Below are 23,966 nucleotides of genomic sequence, written 5' to 3'. Positions count from 1 at the left end.
GAAACTAAATTTGGAAAGTTAGTATGATTATGTTATCTGTTAATATGGAATTACAATCAGATCATTACAGAAAGGAGAAAGATATAAAAAGAGGCTTTAACAATGTTTTAGGAACTACGAGTTACACAAGAGCTATTCGGAACTGGACGGTTGCTTGGCATACTGGATAGCATCCAGGGCTGCCCCAATGTCATAGTTCTTGGAATGCAGCAGGTGAGTTAACCAGCCTCCTGTATCAGAGAATCCCATCGAGAGCATCTGGGACAAGGATTCAATCAGACGAGGATCTGCTTCTGTAAACAGAATGAATTTCAGCATGTTACATTCATTGGTCCATAAAAATAATAATCACATACCTGAAATTTGCAATTCCACACCTGAATTTAATTAAATTCAACAACTACTACTAATATGAAGTCATTTTTAAAAAGCCGCTTTATAAAACGATCCTTAATCTCAAATCTAATAATCATAATAGGGATTGATTTTCACAAAATGCAAAGCTTAAAACAAATCAGATTATAATCAGCCACATAAATTAAAATTCAGGTTGAAAGTAGATCTTTCAAATATTCCTAAATTGATTTTCTAGCTAAATGATGTTTGTGTCCCATAACAACCTAGGCAAGAAAGTTATGAGGTGACCTATAAAGCTGCTACTTGTAAAAGTAGACATTGTGTTAGAACTTTCTTTAAATCAGACTGCCATTTGGGCAGAGGATTTCTTCCCTTGATTCACTGTAGGACCTTGTTTTCATCAAGAATGGTTTGGAAAAAGTGTTCCAACTCTTGTACAAGCATGCAAAGCATATCGGCTCTTCACTAAAGGAGGTTAGCTATTTTTGAACTTCTGTGCAAGCCTAAAAATATGATGATGCTATAATTCTGCCAATGCTTTAATAATATTTTTATGGAAATATTTGTATCCAAATTTATTAGGACATGATAATTTCTATAAAATAGTTTTGGAGCCTGCCTAGTTCTTATTACCAGGTGGAAGATGAGGATATATTGCGGCTTCTCGCAAGCCTGTTGGTCCAGCATTAGTGGGAGCTTCAACCGGATTTAGAGGTTTTGGATTGTCTTCCTCTACCATTTGTAAGGACTGCAATTCACCAGTTGAAGGATCTACTTCCTTTGAAGATAAATGGGTCCAGTCCTCATCTGCTGCTGAACTACCACTGGATTCGCTTCGTTCCTGGATTATACAAATACATAAAATGTTAGCAAGCCTACTTTCACTAGCTATATTTACAACTCCATCTAGAAATGGTAGCTTGCTTTTTACTAATTCAAAAGAAGCAGACTACCTCTATATTATATGTCTATATTGTAACAGATAGTAAATCCTACAACATATACAGAAATATCACTCCTCCCAGAATCTAAGGACGTGAAAAAAATTTTCAATTCAGGTAGGAAGTGTTCCAGAGAACTTGGATATTCAATTCCGCTTCATTCCATGCCCATCTGAGGGCAGTTCAGCCATTTCATACAAGGGTCTAGTACCACGGTGGCGAACCTATGGCACGTGTGCCATAGGTGGCACGCGGAGCCCTCTGTGGGCACGTGCACCATCAGCCCAGTCCTAGGCCTTCAGCTGGCTTTAGGCCTCCACCGCCATGTGCAAAAAAAAAAAAAGGTTCAATCAACTTCTCGCAGGAAAAAAAAGATCTCGCAAAGTTGGAATTGATTGAACTTTTTAGTCCCACCCAGTCTGCCATTACCATTGCAGCCACACCCACCCAATAGGCCACACCCACCCAGCACCCGATGATACATAAGTGGGTTTTGGGTTGCAGTTTGGGCACTCGGTCTCTAAAAGGTTCACCACTACTGGTCTAGTATGAGCAAGCTTAAGAATAAATATTAACAATAAAGCACACTTTATTGTAAGTATCAACAAGTTACTTTTCTCTTGCAGGTTACAAAGTTTATCATATCCCAAAAACTTCAGCATTCTTGGAGCAGCAATTAATATATCTTTATGCATGCAAAACTGACATTTCTTGTACCTGTGACAAAACAGTCTCTTCTTCCATCTGTGCAGGAGGAGAATAGACTATCATCTCCTGCATTTGGTTTGAAAGGGCATCACTTATGTCTAGATTATTTTCAGAATTTGCTTCTGGCTTGGTCTGCTCAGTAGGACTGCTAGGTTTGGGGCAGCTCTTCTCTGAACTAGGTTGTGCAGGTTGTGCAGGTGATGATACTTTGCTTCTTTGACCCTCATGTTCTACATCAATATCCACTTCAATGCCTAAAAAAGCAGTTGACACGGGTTATGTTAAAGACATACTGCAGTATATTCGTGGGCATCACTAAATTTCTGTCTCTGTTTATAACTCTAGTTCTATCATATTTTGTCTCAAAACTAGACATTAATTCTTCTGTTATCCACCCCCTACTTCAAAGGCAACATATTTCCAAATAAATCATCATTTGGGAGAACTTAAAAATGAGTAACTAGATTACATCAATTGGGTGTCGCCTCAGTTATTCTCTGGTACTTGATGCACAAGTGCCAGCTCATTCTTAGATTACACATTAATACATGAGAGCTTCAAATGTTTAGATACTACTTAGGCATCACATTGTCACAGTATGCTTAATCACTGTTAATTTATTAATGATATTAGATGATTACAGTTGACAATATATAAATGCAACCCTACTTTCAATATTATATCTTACATAATATCACATTCTATATTTTTCATTGAAATTTGGGTGAGCCAAATCAATAAAAAGTTTGGTTTCTGGAAAGTTCACAAGAGGGACAAGAAAACCTATATTTAATATTGTAAGCCTCCCAGAGTTACCTTGTGGTATGATGGGAGGTTAATAAATTTTATAAATAAACTATACAGTGAAAGGAATTGTTTACCAAGCGGACTCAGGAATGCAGCAACACTTTCTCCAACGTTCTTCAGGAAACTGACGTTGTGATCTTGAACTTCATTGCTAGTTGTTTCTTTTATAAAGCAAAAGTATAAATGATACATATATAACCACTATTCGAGACAAGAATTTTATGAGTTTATCAATCCTGAGTAGGTATGTGTGCACATGTATAAAATTAGATATATAATTTTAAGATGATATTTTTTAAGAAGTACAACTTTTATATAAACAACATTGGCAAGGAAATAATTTTTAGACGGACATCAGATTTTTGCTAATTTATTTTGCAGTTAAAGACTCCTGTTATTGCAACTTTGATTTCTTACCGCGTGCTGGAGCATCACTTTGAGAAGAAGTACTAGCTTCTGCCTGGCCGTGATTCTGGTGATGATGGGCAAAACGCCGGTGTCCCCTACCGGGCATCCAACGAAAGGAGCAAGGATCGTGTCTCATTTTACGAAGCCAGCGACCCTGAAGAAGCCACTAAAGGGTAAACAAATGTTTTTAAGCTCCAGCAGCTTTAAAATACACCACAAACTGACTTTATAATTTTTACAATTATCTTTGAATATCTGCCTTTCTTCATAATACTAACCTCAAGCTGGTCGAATGGACTTGGAAACATGATCATGTTATGCTCTTTATGGACACCTTTTCCCTCACAAGTGCTGCAAAGGTCATAGTCTGGACAAACTGCACATTTGAATCTGGAACCCACAACTGGGCCCTCACAACCATCACAGACCACATTAGGATGCACGAGGTTTGGAGAATCCTCCTTGTTGCAGGAATGGCGGTTCACATGCTTAAGCTCCTTTTTTTCTGAAAGACACAAATATAATGTCAGAACCCACATTCTAAGGGGGCTCTTTTCTATCTTTAACCCATACTCTAGTCCTTCTATACTTCTGCCATGCTCCTGGAGGGGGGGGGGAAACCACTGCGGGTTATTGCTCTGATTTCCTCTATCACTACACTGTAACACTTTGCTGTTTCTGCATACTTCCTCTATGAATTATCTCTCCCCTTGATGTCAGCTAGAAAGAGGGGGGAGAAGAAAGGAATGTGCCTCCGGTTAGGAAGGGAAGGTGTGAAGAGCCAACAAAACATGCTGCAGCCCTGAGACAGCCTGGTGTTATCTGCTCTTTTCCACAACGGACAACACCTGGGGATTGGCCCACATGAACTGACCGGATAAACTTTGGGGTGGGGTTTGCTTGGGACACTTTTAACCTATTGAAACCCTCAGATCCTGTCTAGTATGCCTGCTATCAGCTTCTCCTAATAAAAGTTCCTTTTGGAAGAAACCGCTTCTACGGGTTCCGCTTCCTTAGGATGAGGTTTTGAAGTGGCCCCTGACATATAAGCTATTGTTCAACTATAACCGTGCTGATCAAACTATAACAGTTAGTCCTCAGCATACAACAATTTGTTTAGTGACTCAAAATTACAACAGCTCTGAAAAAAGTGAGTTATAACCATTTTTCATACTTAATGACCACTGGAGCTATCCCCATGGTCACGTGATCAAATTTTGGGGTTTGCCTTGTTTAGCAATAAAAATTTGGGGCTCAATCTTGGCTATAAGTTGAGGATTACTTTACCCAAGACTAAAAAGTTATCCATATTGCAGGACAATTAAAAGGTAATATAAAGCAAGGTTTAATCCCCTCCTTCCCACAGGTTAATTGTACCTAGTATTGAAAAAAGTATGCCTATCACAATATACATAGATCTGTCTTAAGTTCACAAATCACAATAAAGCGTGTTTATTTTCCATTTAGTGGGCTTTATGAACTCAGCCATACAGTTTTCAATTTTGCCTATAATAGGACCATCCTCCCATGAAAGACCCTAGGTCTGGAATAAACAACATCTAATGAAGGAAATCTAGAATAGTTTTTTTCAATCCTCTCCTCCCCCCTTCACTTCTTTAAAATTCCTATAAAACAGTCCAGTTTAGTGTAAGTAGCTACCCTAAAAATGCAATCCTTAGTTTAGCATTTTAAAATAATTTAGGTTAAAAACTGCCTTCAATGTAGTGCAATTAAAAATTAAAAATGTTCTTAAATGACTCGTTCTGCAACAGATGAGTGAGCCACACATTTTAATGGCAGGAAAAGTCGCTTCGTATCATAAATACGCTCCTTTGCTTTTTAGTGACTAAAACTGTTTTTCCTTTAAATCCAATGCAATTAACAGCATTTTTGTCTTAATGTCAGCCATAGTACAATATCTACCAGAAGACAAAGGAACCAGAGCCATACTCAATGCCAGGAGCAGACTTTAATGATTGCTTTTTTGTTGTTGTTGTTTTCCAAGGCAGCTCCTGCTGCTTTTTTCCAGAATAGCTTAGTGAAATCCATTTTTTCATTGCCCATTATGCACAGTCTATTTTAATTAAGTGTTCAAAATACTTTCTCCATTTCAAAGCCTCCTGAGATACAATATAGATTAGAAATGAAGACTGAATGTAAAGTGGAAAGAAAAATACCCAGCTGCTTTACTTTTCTATCAACAAATTTCTTCTTGCTATAGATGGCTTATACAGAAAAGGTGCAATGTCCTAATTACCTTCACATAGTATTCTGTAACAAGAAATTATTCTTAGAAATTATAATTGCAAGAACAATTGTCAAAAGTGAGGAGTTGCCACTGAACAAGTACTCCTCAACTCACAACCATTTATTTAATAACTGTTTGAAGTTATGACAGCATTGGAAAAAAGTGTCTTATGACCGATCCTCACACTTATGACTGCTACAGTGACCCCATAATCAAAATTTAGGCACATGGCAACTTGCATGTATTTTTAATGGCAGCAGCATCCCAGGGCCACATGATCACCATTCCCAGGAGGCTTTCAATAAAGTCAATGTGGGAACCCAGATTCGCTTAACGCTCGCAGCAAAAAAGGCCTTAAAAGTGGGCATGAATCATTTAATGCCCACATCACTTAGTGACAGACGTTCCAGTCCCAACTGGTGTAAGTTAGGGATTATTTGTATTTTAATTTCATATCCACCATTGCCTTTAATTTTCTCTGATTTCTACTTAGTCTGAAATAATATTTCCAGTAAGAGTTTCTTGCATAAAGATTATGAATTGAAAATAATTTGTGTAGTGCAGGTTCTTTATTTTGAACCAACTCCATAGCCCAGAATGTATAAGAGTACAACTGCCACACACAAATCAATGTTACCTTTAACAAAAATCCGGAAAACTCCAGCTTTCACAGAGGGCGGAACCAACTTCAATTCCTCATCACTGGAAAAAGCGATCATATCACCATCTTCATCTGAAAAGAAATAATAATCCATTTACTATTTGATAGAAAAGATATGTAATCATAATCTGAACAATTCTTATGTATCATGCCACCTGTGTGGCTCCCAAGTCCCAGAATTCCCCAGCTAGCATGCTGGCTAGGGAATTCTAGGACTTAAGTCCACACATCACTGCTCTACCCAAAGCAAACAATCTACAGACTGCATATCTCCTATCTATCTAATTCAATTCAATTAATTTTCTACTGACTGCTTTATGCAAAATATAAAAAGTATTATACCAGTCTCTATTTCAAGGCTAAAATCAATTGACAAATAACAAGAACTCCAATGAGAGTTTGTTTTGACTACTAATTAAGATACCTGGCTAGTAATCAAGAGACTGTGAGTTCTAGTCCTGTTTTAGGCATGAAAGCAGGCTGGGCAATGTGGGATCAGTCATTTTCTCCCAGCCCACAACATTATGCTCCAGTGACAAACTGGTTGGTCAATTCCAGCTGCAACCAATGGATCAACACTCAACCTGAAAAAACCAGACCCTGCATTTGGGAGAAAAACCTAGGATGAAAAAAAAAAATTAAGAGACTCCAACAAGTTTTAAAGAGGCCTAGAAAAGGAGTAAAATTCGAAGTACCATTTTATGTGGATCTACTTAGTAAGCAGTTATCTTTATTCTCAATCTGGAAAAGCAGGTATCAGGTTCTTTTTGTAACTCTTGGATGTCAATCACAAACTCAGTCATACCATACCCTTGCAAATGATAGAAGAAATACTGTCTTTAAAAAATTCTAGAGAAACAAGTAGTAAGGTTTCTACTGGATTGCAAAACAGAATAAAGAAAATGTATTTCTTCTCTGAATCAATCAGTAATTATTATCTCAAATTAATGTAGTGGTTTCCATGGTGGAGGGGAAAGATGATGAAAACATCATTTAGATAAAAGATCTAATGTAAGCTCCACCCGTTTTCTATAGAGAAATGTAATCCTTCCAGTACCTTTCCAGAGTTTCACTACCCAATCATCTAACACAAGTGTTTCTCAACCTTGACAATTTTAAGGCATGTGGACTTCAACTCCCAGAATTCCACAGCCAGCATTGCTGGCTGTGGAATTCTGGGAGTTGAAGTCCACATGCCTTAAAATTGTCAAGGTTGAGAAACACTGATCTAACACAATCCCTTCAATTCACAACAATTTACCCCACTACAGGTTACATATAAGCTGGGTTGACAAGATCAGAAATGAGGTGGTGATAAGCCGCCTGGGAAAGCCAAGGGAAATCATCAAAACAATTAAAAAATGAAAATTAGAATATTTTGGACATGTGATGCGACACCCAGAAAAATACGGCATGCTCCATTTAATCCTCCAGGGAAAGATTGAAGGCAAATGAGATCCAGGCAGAAGAAGAAGAAGGAGGCTTCAAAATCTAAGGGACTGGTTTGGACAAAACTCAGCAGCACTTTTTCCTCCGGCTGCTGATAAAAACAGGATTGCCAACATGATCACCAACGTCCGATAACAGACATGGCACAAGAAGAAAAAGAAGATAGGTCAATACTACATGACTTTGCTTTTGACCAGCTTTTGCCAGAAGTGAGTTCAAAGCCATTCTCTAACACACCTCTTTGTACATATCTGTAATAAGATCTCACTATAGCTTGAGAAGAGTACCAAAATATCTGAAGTTACTTTTCCCCAAAACTAATTAATTTAAGATTAATTAAAAACTAAGAATTTAAGCCAGAGTTTATGGAATTTGTACATAACATACTGCACAATAGCAAGAAATAAACGAAATTTTTCAAGTCTTTTTTTTTTTTTGCAAAACTTGAGGCTTGTGTCTGTTCTATTCACATGAGGTAATAGGACTACTTTTAGGGCAGGCAAGTTTAGAAAGAATGGTCACAACACACCAAGGACATTGGACCTTTAACTACTGCATGACAGTTTCTTTTGCTTATGTGAAGTCATAATTGTTTTGTTTATTCTTGTCCTACTGTGGATTACCTATTAAAGTCTGGAATTTGGACCAGGATATTATATCAACAAAGTTTTTTCTAAACTGCTACAACTCCTTGACTTAAACCACAATGGAACCCAAACTTTCTACTGCTAAGCAAGACAGCTGTTAAGCGATTTTGCCCCCTTTAACAATCTTTCTTGCCACAGTTAAGTGAATAATTGAAGTTAAGTTAGTAATATGTTTAAGTGAATCTCACTTTCCTATTGACCTTTCTTGTCAGGTCACAAAAGGGGATCATATTACCCTGGGACACCACAACCATCAAAATACATGCTAGTTTCCAAGCAGCAGCTACTGCTGCTGCAGCAAGTCTTGTGAAAAATGGTCATAAGTCACTTTTTTCAGTGTTATTCTAACTTTGAATGTTTACTAAACCAATGGTTGTAAGTAGAGGACTACCTGTACTGATTCTTAGTTTATAAGCTGAACTTTAGTATATGAATTCAGTCAATAGAAGATATAGAGGCTGAGTTGCTGGCTTAGAAATTGGGAGATTGTGAGTTCTAGTCCTACTTTAGCTGGATGGCCTTGGGCCTGACTCTCAGATCAACCCACGTCACAGTGTTGTGACTATTAGGAAAATAGGAGGAGAAAGGAATATTACTTCCTTGAGTTACTCATAAAGTAATAAAGATGGGATAAAAATCTAACTGTTTCCTGCTGCACAACCATGATCAAGGAAATCTCCAGCCTGATGAACTGCTCCGTTACACAAGTGTCCATAAAAAAAAAGGGGGGGGGGGATATCCCAGATGGGGGAAGGGGTTGAAAATTCTTGGATTTCCATTCGTTTATTTAAATAGACACCCGCATTTAGGGTTCTTATCTCCTGGCAGTACAATAAGCTCCAGTCTACCTAACCTGAAGAGAAGGAAGCGCTAACAGCCCCAGCAGGACAAGACTTTGGGTGCCGCTCTCGAAGAGTCAAGGCTGCTATTCAAGGAAGGCTCCATACTAGGAGGCTGGGGGGGGGGAGAGATGCAGCCGCGCCACCCAATTTCGCTGGCCGCCCTCTCCGGCCCTTTGATCCCTCCATTGCTCACCCTTATAGTACATCTGAAAGGCTCCCGTGGCGGCGGCAGAATTGCGGAGCAGCCCCTGGAAAAGCTCGGCGACCTTCTCCCGTATCGGCTGGTAGCGGGCGGGAAGGTCGACGGCGAAGCGCCGGATCTCGCGGGTAGTCTCCTCTTTGCCCAGCAGGTAGGCCTTGATCGTCAGCTGAGCCATCGCGGCGACGGCAGCGGCGCTGGATTTCTGTGGCGCAGCAACAATTGGCGCTCGGGAGGCCGGCTGAGGAACAGCAGCAACAGCGATTCAACAGCACGCAAGCAACGTCCTTTCACCGCTGCCTGCCGACGACAACCCGCCCCGGCTATTTATGGGCGCCGCAACCCACGGAAAAGGGGCGGGGTTCAGGTGGGAAAGTCCCCGCGCTGGCAAGGCGAGAATAATAACAATAGGTACCAAGGAGAGATGTGCCGAGCTCTCGGTTACCCCTCCCCTCCCCCGCTTTCCCCGCACCCTCCGAAGGGAATCTTCTCGATTTTGTGTGAAAAAAGGAAGGGCAAGACAACCGCACGAGGCCGTTGCAACGCCGCGATTGGCCTCGGCCTCCCCCCTCCCCCTCCAGCAGGATGGCGGTGGCGAATCAAAGTTTCGGCCTGCAGGGCTGAGCTCGGCCTAGCAAAACCTTCCAAAGCCACGAGTGAGCGTTACTCAGCATTTCCTTGGCTTCCAATTGTGAGAACGGGGAATGAGAGCAGGCCCGGGCCCTGTGCAGCGGGAGGGAACAAGAGTCGCTTCCACGAATCAGGACGCTCGGCTTCCATTTCCTGATTTGCTGACTCACGTCGTGACAAAAAAAAACCCGCCAGAGTGGAAAGGTTTTACAGGCCTTGCCCATCCCCCAGGTTGGTGGCGGAGAGTTTCTCAGACTACCTGCAACAGGTAGTGGTGGAGACCCTAGCAGCGCTTCCATTACCGGAGCGGGAATTGTTTTGCTTTTCAACTAGGCAATATGTAGAGCCGAGTGCAGCTTGCTTTGGGGTAAACACACATATAGAAGGAATTTGGTGATGCTGATCACTTGGAGCGAGTCTCGATTAATGTAGGCTTACTTCTGAGCCATATATGTATAAGCCTTGCTGGTTCCTTGATTGCGCTGTTTATTGGTAACTCGTAGTAAGCAGCCCAATCAAGGATAAAAAAATGACAGCAAACTCCACTCACTACTAGCACTGAAGTCTCATGAAAACAAGCAAACTTAAAGAACACCAAGTGCTCTCAATCTGAGCTACAGATATTCTCTTCTATTGGTACCATGAGTTCTAAAACATTTTTAGGTAATGCCAACTAAATGACATGGGCCATCCAACCCTAGGAAGGAGGCAAGGCAGACAACTTCTGAAATCTTGCCATTGCCAGGATTTATCCAAGCAAAGGACAGGAAACAACATAGATTCAAAGGGACCCAAAAATGAAGATTTGCACCTCCCCCCCCACACACACACTTTTAGATATGACCAGGTGAAACCCAGATGCTCTCTTTGCTTTATCCCATCAAACCAAAATTGACCCACCATGTCCCAGATAAAACTGTCTGCAATCCCATTTAGAACACAAAGCACTGAAGCCTCTACTTACAGCACCTGGCAACATTACAAAGGAATGGCAACCCCATCATCCCTTTATCAATTTCCTTAACAATTAACTTCCTCAGATCTCCTGCCCTCCTGAAAAATCCATTTTGCATAACAATAGAACTCAGGTACACTGACCAGGACCTGCCAAGCTTCTCCAAACTGGCCAATAAATCAGATTCCTAGGATTTCCTGCCTTGTAGCCTTCAATTTCTATAAAAATTCTCTGCTTTTCCATTGTTAAGGGTCGGTCTGTCTTGAAAAGCAGACATCCAATAAACATTGCAATAATAATGGTTTTTCTCAATATTGTGCTTTGGCAAAATTCCACAAGAGTATATTTACACCAAGCAAGAGTTAAAGACTAGCTTAACCCAAATGTTTATATAACATGCAGCCCCTCTGCTTCATGAGTTGCCATAGTTGCCAGCCTGCTTCTGGGTGTGATTCAAGGTGCTGGTCACTACATATAAAGCCTTACATGACTTACAGCCTGGTTACTTGAGGGACTGCCTATCTCCCAAAGTGTCTGCCTGGCCAGTTTGATCTGGCAAGGCTGGGATGCTCTAGGTTTCTTTGATTAAATAATGTAATAGATCAAGACACTGAAAGCACATCCACTCGGTTGAAGCACCTATCTGCCCTTTGAAATGAGCCCCCCCCCCTTCAAACATTCCCTTCCCAACTGCTATTTTAAATGGCCCTGAAGACTTAGCTCTTCAATCTGGCCTTTGACAAGGATTGATGTTCCTTTTTTCCATGTTACCATTTGGGTTTGTTTTCTCTGCCTTTTTTTCTTTGATTATATTTTTTTGTGTGTTGTTTTTAAATACTTTCAACAGTTTGCAAACTACTCAGTCACTGGGAATTCAGGTGGCATATTATTTTCTACAAGTGAGAGAGAAAAGCTCAGTTAGGAAAAGCTCTCCCTTGATCTCCTGCCCATGTTACTCTTCATTACATCAGTTGTCTTCCAGAAGATTCAAAAGAAAGTAAATAGGACTCCTATTATCAAAAGGAAATTAGCTCAGCTGATAATGACTCATGCTGTGTCCCATGACTGCTTTAAGTCCACCTCTTTCTTACTGCCCTAGCTAGAAAAAATAGTACTTGCATAATCACTACCCCACAGCTTATGTAGGCATGGCTGTATCTACAGGTATTTATATAGTAAACTGAATTATAAAATAGCTATGGGGCTGGTACAATATGAGAGTCTACAATTCTTGAGAAAGAACAAAAACTGACAAGTTTTCAATAGTGAAAACATTAAATATAATAAACAGGAGCTGTACTTTGCCCACAACATTTGTGTTCTTAACTAAAATGACTAATCAGATTTATTTTATTGAGACATTCAGGAAAATAAAGGAAAAATAAAAAAAAACACAAGTGGTCTCAGCTATTACTGAGAGAATGGAGCATGCCATACCTTTGGGGCTGGTATTCCTCTTCCCTACCTTTTTTGTTGTAAAAATTTGACCCTGTTCATATTTTTTTAAATAAAAATCAATGCATGGATTAAAAAATACAGCCTCCACTCCTTAATCTAGCTTGGTTCCCATAAAAATAGAGCTTTCTGGCTTGGAAATAAATTACATCTCTCATTCAATTGTCTTTTTAACTATTATTAAAGAGGCCATAAAATGCTTAACAAAAACCACATGAAACTCACTTTGTATGTCACATTGCTCTTATAGATGAAGGACCATTTGGAAAAACTGTAATTATTAGATACTTAAATCTTCTTAAGATTGGTAATTAATGACTGAATGACATTTGTCATTTCTTAGTAGGGACATGTTAGTTCACAAGACTTTTCCTCCTACCCCCAACCTCTAAAGTGCTTTATGTTTAAAAATTTGGATTTCCTGACAGAAAATCTATGTCAGTGGATGGCGAACCTTTTAGAGACCGAGTGCCCCAAAACAGGCCCCGCCCCCACTCCACCCCTTGCCCCACCCCTGCCCATCCCCCCATCCCCCACCTGCCCACATGGCCACTCACTGCCTCCAGGGCCCGCTGCAGATCACCTAAGCAGCCCAGCAGCGCTATGGCAGTCACGCCCTTTGCCCGAGCCCTGCAGCATCAACTTTGCACGATGGGGTGTGAGGGCAGAGTCTTGTCTACGCTGCCTGGCTGCCATGTCCTTGGCTGCGCTGCTCTGCATGGGCCACGCTCAGGGGCGACTCTGCTTCAGGGGGGCTGCTGGAGAGGAGGGGGTCGCAGGGGAAGGCGAGGCTGGGGCAACGGCCGAGTGCCCACAGAGAAGGCTCCGATTACCGCCTCTGGCACTTCTGCCATAGATTCCCCACCACTGATCTATGTAATGGAAATGTTTAGTCACAAAGAATCCCCCTGTGATGGAATGTAGTGAGGAGGTGGATTTCCAGGAGAGAGGAGTGCATTCCAGAGGAGTAAGAGGCAACACAGTCCATATCTTATGTGTGTGTGTGTGAAGACAGCCCCTTCCTAATAGTTCACAGAGTATATAGTAGATGCAGTTAGTAGAGTGCTCAGTTTGGCAGGATTTTGGCTATAAGTATGAAACAATAAAAGAACTCTGCTTGATAGAATCTCCATGAGTCATTTTTGGTTTGGGGCTTGACACCACCAGAATCTCCTAGTCTGTTCTGCACTGCCGGGTCTAATGTAAATGTTGCAAGGATGACTCAACTGAGTCCCATGATCAATTTCTATTCTCCACAAATCCTACAGAGGGAGCTCTAGGCTGGGATTAGATCATGCCAACATCCTGGTAGCTGCCACCTTTGATTCAGGCAGTGTTCGGCAGTCAAGGATTGTGTTCAGCAGGTCAGCAGTTCAAATCTCACCAGCTCAAGGTTGACTCAGCCTTCCATCCTTCCGAGGTAGGTAAAATGAGGACCCAGATTGTTGGGGGCAATGTAAATATATACATACATTGCTTACTGGTGTACACCGCTTAGAGAGTGCTTGCACTTAAAGTGGTATATAAGTCTCATAAATAAATAAATAAATATTCCAGAATTTACTGGAATGTTCTCACTTTATGCCAAGTTATTAATATTTAAGAGACTTAAATTGTTTTTTTGAAAGAATTTAAGGATCCTACATATGGAAGAGTTTGATAGATAAGCAATGTGACAGGTGTGCCAGCTCTGAGCGCTACAGAAATAAGACTAGCCTGATTTAATCTTTGCTTAATTTAGTAATTTGGATGTTACTTTTGCACTGTTAGTGTGTCTGCTATTGCAGAGGCAAAACTATTTAAAAAAGAGATTGAAATATCACCATAATTTTCATATAGAGCAGCGTTTCTCAACGTTTGTGTGAAGGCGACCCCGTCACACGAACGTGCCGCGCATGAGCGGCGGCGTCCCCTGAGGGGGGAAAATGGCAGTTGCATTGTTTGGCGACCCCCGTAAAATGGTCGATCGACCCCAAATGGGGTCGCGACCCATAGGTTGAGAACCGCTGATATAGAGCAATATATAAAAAGAATTAAAAATGACACATTTTTTTCAAAAATCTTAATTAGTTATAATAAGATCATAATGACATTTTTTCTCCCAGAATAGCAAGCTAACTTTCTTTAAAAAGGCATATAATACAGGACAGCATACAAGGCTTATAGATTTCTAAAGACTAAATAAACATTCATTATAATCACTGAAGGATGATGAAAATATGATTAGGAAAGGTAATGGAAATCTTAATCTGTTTTGCTTCAAATGTCCGTTTCTGGTTCACTGATTGCAGTTCCAGCTCTATTAGAGGATCAAAGGGGAAGTCTTTGTCCCAGAAATCTGGTTTAATAGCCCTGCAAGTATGGCTGAGTCCAGCTCAGTAATTTCCTGGTGGGAAAGAACAGATCTATAGAAACCTCAACAATTATTGACTAGTTCTATATGTGCTATTATCTATAATATCGCAAAACATAAAAGAAATGCTCATTTGTGTAACTAATGTTTTGTTTTGTTGAAAGAAAAATCATCAGGCCCAGTCCAAGCCAGGAGTAAACAAAATGGAGGTTAATACGCTGGAAATAAAATGGAGGCTGTTTGGAAAGGTTTGTTTATTGAAGAGTAGAACAGCAACCACTTGCAGTTCTGGGATAGCTGACGAAGTGGAGTTGGGAGTGGGTTTTTATACCTTATTTGGACTTTTTGCTTATGAATAGGTGGTCCCAAATCTGCATTTCTAAAAGCTGGCCTCTGCTTGGGGAAAGGAGATTGGGGTTTGGTTTCTGCCAAACTTTATCTCCATTATTTCTTTGGGGAAGTATAATATTCTGCCTTTTTTAATATCCCCCAAAATATTTCCTTCTCTAGGAGGTGCTGATTTCCAACAGTTTACAGTATAGGTAATCAATCTGTTTTGAGTTATAAGGAACTATAATCAGCTTTATGTATATTTTTAAAAAAGCATCCTGAGGAGAATAAACAATTCTAGGATATCCTGAATGCCACAGTTCATATTTTAAGATTAGCATGTAAACAATCGATCTACTTCTCAAAAGCATCTACTGGAGTTTCAAAAATAGGAGTGTGAATGTCTTTAAAAATAAAGTAAATGCAAGAAATTCTGTTCTGATAAATAAAAAATAAAGGCAAAAATCATAGGACAGCTATTGTGCTTTAAAACATCTTCTATTTTTCATAATTTTTAAAACTCATTTTTATTTACTTGCTTTAAAAATAGGGCCAGGTTATTCACCCTCTCTGCATGGTGTACAAAATTGACAGAAAATAAAACAATGTATTTATTCAAAGCATTTGGAAATGAACCTTTTACTTAAGTGCATAAAGTGCTTTTTCATGTTCCATGTTCATTTCATGAAAAAGAAAGCTAGCATGCTTACTGAATGTGATGGGAGAAAAGCAATTTTGATTAATTGTGAATCATCTTAATTCATAATTGGCAGCACAAAGTCTGTCCTTTAGTTCAAGCAGCACTAATTTAGGAGTAATTGGCGCTGAAACCCACACAAATAAAGCCCAAAGGTATACTTATATATCTTTACTAAGGCCCAATATAGGTTCTTCTGATTTCAGTTGCATTTCTTCTTGGTATATAGACATAAGATTGAAAGATTAGAATTTTCTAGCTAGTCCCAACATTGTCCTTTACATAAATGATCTTCAGATGTTGCAAAGTATGTTGTATTCTCTGTGAGCAGTCCCAATAAGCCAATAAGATGTCATGCATGCGATAATAGTTCAGAATAGATGCCCATTTTGTCGAGCATAGGTGAAGAAACATTTATGCACATAGTTTATTAAAAATAAGTATATATTGCTGTGAGGACTCCTGGCAGTTAACATATCTATTAACCAATAACAAAACTGCATTTTTTTATTGAAATTTTTATAAACTTTTTACAATAAAATCCCTCCCCACCTCTCTCCCTCCCCCCTCCCATTAACCCTCCCCCCCTTCCCAGAGCTGAATACAGAGCTAAAAACAAAAAAAGAACATAAAAAATTAAATAAGCATCAATCAATTATACATAAATCCTAAAAAAAATTAAGAACCCCTTTAACTCCATTACAATAAAATCAACAAATCTAACCATAACAACTTACTTAATCCTATGCATAGTTAGGATTCTAGAACCATCAACAGTCTATGAATGACTCATATAGGAAATGTATGAATTATTTCAACATCTGTTTATCAAGTTGTAAGGACATTGTTCATTTATCAATGTGTTGGACATCTGTGGCTTTCTTTTTCCTCTCACTTTACAGTTAAATAAAATTTAAGTAGATTTTTCAAATTATTCTCTGAAGATATCCAATAGCTTTCCATAAAGGCTGCTAGTATAACAATCCTAGAAAGGATTTATGTGATAATAACAACTTCTCCAGTCTTACTCAGTAGCAGTCTAGTAGTCATGATTTAATATGTGCATCTTTTTATGTGCATCCCAGCCACTGCATTCTACATGCCAAACCTCAAGATCAGACCCACATTAAAGGCATTACAGAAATCCAGTCTTCAGGATACCAATGCATGAGCCTCTATGGCCAATTGTTATATGATTTTGTAGAATTGTGCTGAAACAATAACTCACCCTAAAATAGTAATGTAGTGTGTTATCAAGAGAGATTCATATTGTCAATTAATAATCCCTCCTCCCTCTCTGATTGCAGCCCCCAGACAAGAAATAGTGCTATTTTTCCTGTCTTTTTCTTACTCTGATTATTTGGTCCTCCCTTTGCCCCCTGCTACAATAACAAGATTTTAATTTTGTCTCTCTGTTCACATAACGGAGTTATAAATATTGCTGCTCTATTGCTTGGTGCTAATAATTAAAGATCTATATAGGACAATGTGAAGTATATAATTTTCCCTATTGCAAAATCTATAATAAGAACAGTAGATGGTGCTACTGATTTAACTGAGGCTTACACAGGATCTCAAAATAAAAGACTATTCTCTCTTCTGTTCTCTGCTACTTTCATCAGAGTGCAAACAAGAAAAGACTTTGAGAACAGTTTTTCTGCTTCATTTACTTTAGTAGAACTATGTAACCTGGATTTTCTTTGCTTTTTTTAATAGCTATGTAGCAACCTGAAGCCAGAGGTAAAGTGATACAGTGCTGTCTACTGCTGTAACATTATCATTAATTGATTGATTTTCAAGCTCTAGGGAGACAAGTGGGCTTATGTATTTCATTACCTCTTGATGCAAATGCTATACAGATACACCTTAGTTAACAACAGTAATTGGAACTGGAATTTTTATCACTAAACAATGCAGTCATAAAGTGCAATCTCATGTGCCTGCATCACTTAATGACATCAATCCTGACAATCCCTGTTGCTGTCTTTAAGCAAGTGTTGCAGATTGTTAAGTGATTCCCATGTGCCTTTCAGGCAGGCCAAGAGGCAGGTGAGGCATGGCACAATGTAGTGAGACCAAGGGGTAGCTGGATTGCAGGGTGGGTGAGGGTGTGCAGGTAATCAGGGCTGGCAGCTGCTGGGCAGGAGAAGGTGTGCAGTTTTAACAAACTGCATCACTGTCTGGTTTGATGGCAGCAGTGACTCAAATAGAAGGTCCATACAGAGGGTGGAAGGGACAGCTGTTCGTGGAGGCATCAGGACTGTTCAAATCATTATTGTAGCATATTTGTGCCCTTGTCAGCTAAACCATTTTGGAAGAAAAGAAAAGAGTGGCACCCTGAGTCTATCACAGGTAGTTATTACGGTTTCCTCTCTCAATGAAATACAGTTAGGGATTATAGACATGATTGACTGACAGCAGTGGGAAAAAAGTTAAGACAGTCGAAAGACAGGCAGTCAAGCACATACAACTAATTTGGAAGCCTAATGGAATTCGGAGTTAGCACTTGCAAAAAGTATGTTAAATTAAAGTTAGCGCCAGTACTTTTTTTGTAAAAAAAAAAAAAAAGTGCCAGAACTCACACGTCATCCAACCCGCCTTACCTACCCTACAAGGTTCCATCCAAAAAAGGTGCCGGAACTCCGTTCTGGGCGTTCTATGACAAAAAAAAAGCCCTGGTTAGCACTACTACATTCATAGCTATGTATCATGCATACAGTATTTGATTAATCTATTGTATTGGCGTTGTAAAGTTTAGTCTGTAAGGTAGAATACTTCCACCCTGTATGAAAACCTCATCTGTAAAGAGAGAAATTGGTCTCCAGCCTTGACTGCATACAGACATCCAGCAAATTTTAGTCCAACAGGAAGGTGCTTCCCCTCCTCCTCCTTTCTCCATCAAACTCCCCTGCAACTAAATAAGGTTGATATTATCATCACAATTCCTCCTTAGCAGTTTCTGAACTTTACTAATCTATATCTGTAGGGCTGCTGTGGGATGTTGCATGCAATTATCTATCCAAAGCTTGTTTTTTTTTCCTGTACTCTCGCCTCACTTGTTTCACATTTACCATAGTAACAGGTCCCTTGTGTTAGCAGGCTATTTCTAGTAGCCTTCTCTTTTGCAAAACAAACTTGAAAAAAAGTATCTAGACATGCTATGTGACTGTGCATGCAAATAACTTTTAGCAATATCAGTGTGTTCCAGATGTCTCTGACACTTGACAGTTGTGCTATCATCAAGGATGGGATGGGAAGGAGGGCTGCGTGTTCAGTGCAGATTTGAAATAATAAAACAAGCTAACGTTAGCATCTAAAATATTAACATTTCTTACAATTCTTTTAAATGAAATGGTGACGTTCTATTGACCCTCTTCTTCTTCAGTTGGGACCAAGAAAAAAAATCCTCTTCATGATACAGAACTGTGAGAACATACATTGCATAAAACACATAAGTTGTGTTTGAGAACAGATGCTGAACCACAGACCTGCTTAACTATATTTTAGCCCAATGATCTGCCCAAACCAGCCAAAATTGTATGTGGTTCCACAGCTGCATATACACCACAATTAGACCATTGAAAGACAAACAATTATATTCACATAATATATTAAGCTTGGTAAATGCCACTTATTATGGCTTTGCACACTATTGTGAGAATCCAGAATGTTCAGTTGATTTAAGGCTCTATGAAGACAGAAAATAGTTTAATGCAATAACTAGATTAAATACACATACTCAAGCAATTCCATTGATTAAACAATGGCTATGAATACTGCAGAAGAAAACAGTAGCAAACCACTTCCAGCTTGTTGTCAAGAAAACGCTATAGACATGAACATGAAATCACCAAGTCCTAAGTTCAACTTAAGAGAGTTTTTACTCTTTCCAAGCCAGTGGAATATTGGAAAAAAAGAAAGTACAAAAAGGGGAACAGGACTCCAAAAACTAAACAGAAAGGAACCAGATTTGGTGTGTGTGATGGGGAGAAGCTAGCAAAATAAACATTTGAGTATGAAAACAGGCTACATCTGCTTTGGGATTGTGAAGCAAAACATTCTACAAAAAAATCCCCCAGTGTATCCTCTTGGGAAAGACAGTTGGGTAACAGATCAGCAGGCTACTGACATTTCAAATTTCCCCCCTTCTTTTTCCTGGTCATGTGACCATGAGTGGAGCTATTTTTATTGGGTTTGGAATGAATTCCAGGATCCATGTTTGCTTTGCCTGCCATGTTTTAATTATAATGCTACAAGATTGTCAAGCTACTTTGCAAACTCTTATTGTTATTTTCTGTAGAAAAACTGAAGGGAACCATTTCATAAGAAGATAAATGCTGTATCCAGCTGAAGGCCCATCAACATTGGCATTTTGCTATCCCTAGGAACCAGAACATATCTCAATCTGAATCATAAAATATATGAGCTGGAAGGAACCCACAGCTCATCTAATTCAGTCATCTAACTCAATGCAGGTATCTACTGGACAGCTCACAAGGAGGTAATCATTAGGTCTCTCTTGAAAGCCACCAGTGATTAAGAGTTAACCACTAATGTGTACAAGAATGGCATCAAAACAAGATGAAGCCTTATACGCCATACTTTCTAATCAAAAAGCATGATATGAAAAACTATGGAATATTTGTGTCTGACCATTGCACTTGAAATCAATTGCCACATGTGAAATTCATCTTTTGTTATTTTTCTCAATATAGAATATTTATTAGAAAATCATAGACAAATTAGGGGAGCTATTCATAATGTCTGAAAAACACACATACACTCCAGAGTAAAGGTTTCATTCTTCTGTCTATATTTTTGATGTATGAAGCATGCTGTAGACATATCTTGCAGGGGAGGGCATTCCCAAATTGGGGGATTACCACTGTAAAAGCCTGTTTCTAGATTACCTCTCTTTACATTCAACATGGAGACCACCCAGAATAAGCCCTTCAAATATGATTTTAAGATACACATTGGAATATACAGGAAGAGACATTCCTTCAAAAACTAGCCCCAAGCCATGAAGAAATTTTATAGAGTAAAACCAGCATGAATTGGGACTGGAAATGTCCATATAATCCAGTTTCAGGATAGCTCCGTGTATAACATTAATCTAACCAAGATGTTACCAAACATGGATATTTATAGTGAGACTAAGCTGGTGCCACACTCTAATCAGTATTCTGTGCTTGGGTTCAACCACACTAAATACTTAGGTTAAAATACAACTGGCTAGGGATGGTCCAGTGTATTGTGCAAATACAGCCAAGAACTGAATTAAGAGACAGACAGACATAGATCATCTGGGACTCAAAGCAAAGCAAAGCAGCCATACCGATGATGAGATAATGCAGGTGCAGGACTAAGTCCTCTTTGCCAAGCATAATTGGGACAGGCAGGAGAGAGAGAGACAAGGGGAATTACACAGTTGTTTTTTCCTGACCACAACCATAGTAGTTGGCCTGAGTCACATGAAGAGCTCAGGAAAAGATATTAGTAAGTCTTGGGAAAGCTAATAGACATGTAGTTCATTACACTGTGGTTGGAAAAAAAGAGGCACAAGCAGTTGAACTCTGATTTTACTAAAATAAATCTTACATTTGATTCATAGCAATCACTGGAATTATATAACAGAATAACAGATTTGGAAGAGACTTTGGAATCTTCTAGTCCAACCCCCTGCTCAGACAGGAAACCCTATACCATTTCAGACAAATCTCTTCTTTAAGTGTTGAAACACTCACAACTTCTGGAGTCAAGTTGTTTCGCTGATCAATTGTTCTCACTGTCAGGAAAATTCTTCTTAGTTCTAGGTTGCTTCTTTCCTTGGTTAGTTTCCATCCATTGCTTCTTGTCCTGCCTTCAGGCGCTTTGGAGAACAGTATCTTATTTAATTTTTCTACAGTATATCTGCTTATCACAGTAGACATGTCTTTAGAAATTTATTCTTATGTTTCCTGTCAGTTACTTGTCGGCTGAGAAAAGTATGTATATATACCAGCTGTTATTTAAAAATTCCATGGTATTTAATATAAATATTTAGGTTTAATCAGATGTTATGGCCACACCATAAATGGTAACTAAACCATTCCAGTGAAAAGCTACCACTTGTAAATATAGTTAGTTTTAATTACATGGGAGTCTCATCTTCAGAAATTAGCCAGTTCATTCCGTTCATGTGAATTAATTGTTAAATTGATAGCCCAGCTGCTCAGTTGAGGATATACCTTCAGTAGCTTCAGGCAAATACAGTGACAGCCTAGGTAGCTCTGGGCTTAGCTTCCACTCCATGTTCTCTCATAGGAGGTCATCAGGGGAAGCTGGGTTCCTGTCTGTGGAGCAATTCTATCCTGCTCCTATCCTTTCCGTCTCAGCTTGTGTTGCAAATTACAATCAGAACCAATTACTGTGTAACTTAGATAACACTCTTCTTATTATGAATGAAGACAAACATACGTGTCCCAGGATGATATTGTAGGATGAAATCTGGGTCAGCCCCTAGGACCAGAAGTTTAGTCTTCTGAGCTTTTTGGACTTGTGCTGCAACCCTCATAGATGGCTGCCTAGCCTCTGCTTGAACATTTAAATTAGGGGCATCTCACCTTCTCTCTGGATAATTGGTTAAATTGTCCATATTGTTCAGGCTTTTTCTGTAGCAATCCAAAAAAATCTAGTTTCCAGCCATTTAAGACTGAGTTCCACATTTTGGGTAAGAGAAGAAATCTTACCTTCTGTATCTTATCTTTGCAGGTGTTTTATATTACTCAAGTACCTGAATAGTACTTCCTTCAGTCTTTCTTTCTCATGGCTAATAATTCTAAGTTTTTAAAACTTTTTTTTATGTGACTTAGCTTCTACTCCTCTAGTCATCCTTGCCCTTTTCCATAGCTAGCCCACTTTGACTGAAACTTTCTTACAATGTAGTATCTAGAAATAGACACAAACCCCACAAAGTGGGGTTTAACAATGCAAAATAAATTTAAATACTTGCTTCCTGTGGTTTGTAACCTTTACTTCTGTTAACAGTGCATCAACATTTTTGTAGTCATATTTTGTAGCTACACTGCTGATTCATATTCCATTTATAATATTCCAAGATCTTTTTCACAAGTGCTATGCCAAATCAGACTTACCCCATTCCATCCCTATGCTTTTGATTTCTATTAAGAACATTGCATTTGTCTCTGCACTGATTCAACTGTTAATTTCATCCAATTTTTCTAATTTATCAAGGTCATATAAAATTTTATCTATTTTGCTCTCTCACCAGTTTTGTGTCATCTGAAAATTTAATAAGCTGGTCCTCTTCTTTTAACTCATTAGTAAAAATGCTGAATCCCAGCTAAACTTTGTGACATTTCTTTCATACCTCTCTTCAGTTTGATGAGCAAGTACTGATGAACATTGAATGTGATTTTTGAGTTATTTTGTATCCTTTTATCCATTTTATTGTCATGCCATCCAACTTGATAATACTTAATGAGCTCGCTAATCAGAATTCATTAGGTACTTTGTCAAATACTTTGTTGAAATCAAAGTATTTTTTTCTGTACAATATTCCCACATTTTATATTGGAATTTACCCAATAAAAGTAAAATAAATGTTCGACAAGATCCGTTCTTTTTTTAATACAATATTTTATTAATTTTCCAATTTTACATTTAAGTATTTAAGAAGCAACGTGGTGGCTGGGTTAATCAATAATTCAATAACAAAATCTTTAATACAAATCTCACGTTACAACATCAAATATTTCCTCTCTTTTTCCATTAACATTTACTGTCTCGTATTTAAGCTAATACAGTTCTTATTATATCCACTCAGTAAAAACATCATTATTACATTTATCAATAAATGTTTAGCTTATATGTATCTTAATTATTTTTTACATTCAATCTTCATAAACAATCCATATCCTGTTATTAATTTTCCCCCGGTTTTTAGTTTCCCATCAATATTCCAATTTAATCTTTGATATTTATAACTTTCAGGTTTTAGGTAACCAAGATTTCCCTTATCTCAATTCATAACAGAATCTAATATCACAATACACATTTTATCTATTTGAATATAATCTTGTTCTATTTCCTAAAAGTTATCTATTTCCCACCATATTAAATCGTCTACTTAATAATACAATATCCCCTTAAATAAATCAAAACCATTGTATATATTACCTGGGTTAATCAGTAAATCAAACATATTCATAATAATATTTTTTTTTCTTTCAGGTCTAATTTTTAAATATTAAACAGATAAAATCCTTATTTTCAAC

General features: G+C 38.6%; 1 protein-coding gene across 1 annotated transcript; it reads right to left on the bottom strand.

Annotated features, from left to right (window-relative positions):
* Positions 1–22: 22 nt before the first annotated feature.
* On the bottom strand, positions 23–9,706 carry SQSTM1 (sequestosome 1). The gene is made up of 8 exons (XM_039340847.1): positions 9,262–9,706; positions 6,107–6,202; positions 3,500–3,726; positions 3,231–3,387; positions 2,888–2,974; positions 2,016–2,260; positions 991–1,198; positions 23–293 (listed from the first exon to the last, which is right to left on the bottom strand). Exons 1-8 carry the CDS (start codon positions 9,443–9,445, stop codon positions 133–135), a joined length of 1,365 nt encoding a protein of 454 aa, XP_039196781.1. The 5' UTR covers positions 9,446–9,706; the 3' UTR covers positions 23–132.
* Positions 9,707–23,966: the final 14,260 nt, after the last annotated feature.

The sequence above is a fragment of the Crotalus tigris genome, unplaced genomic scaffold (assembly GCF_016545835.1).
Source record: "Crotalus tigris isolate CLP2741 ecotype Arizona unplaced genomic scaffold, ASM1654583v1 scf7180000017754.2947050, whole genome shotgun sequence".
NCBI classification, from domain to species: Eukaryota; Metazoa; Chordata; class Lepidosauria; order Squamata; family Viperidae; genus Crotalus; species Crotalus tigris.
The sequence above is the reverse complement of the archived record's forward strand: the minus strand, read 5'-3'. Positions and strand labels throughout refer to the sequence as shown.

Excerpts from the sequence above, each read along its gene's own strand:
- SQSTM1 (XM_039340847.1), bottom strand. The coding sequence starts at position 9,445 with ATGGCTCAGCTGACGATCAAGGCCTACCTGCTGGGCAAAGAGGAGACT. Across the intron at positions 3,727-6,106 it reads TTTCCGGATTTTTGTTAAAG|AAAAAAAGGAGCTTAAGCAT; the intron begins GTAACATTGATT and ends TGTGTCTTTCAG. Across the intron at positions 2,261-2,887 it reads TGCATTCCTGAGTCCGCTTG|GCATTGAAGTGGATATTGAT; the intron begins GTAAACAATTCC and ends CTGCTTTTTTAG.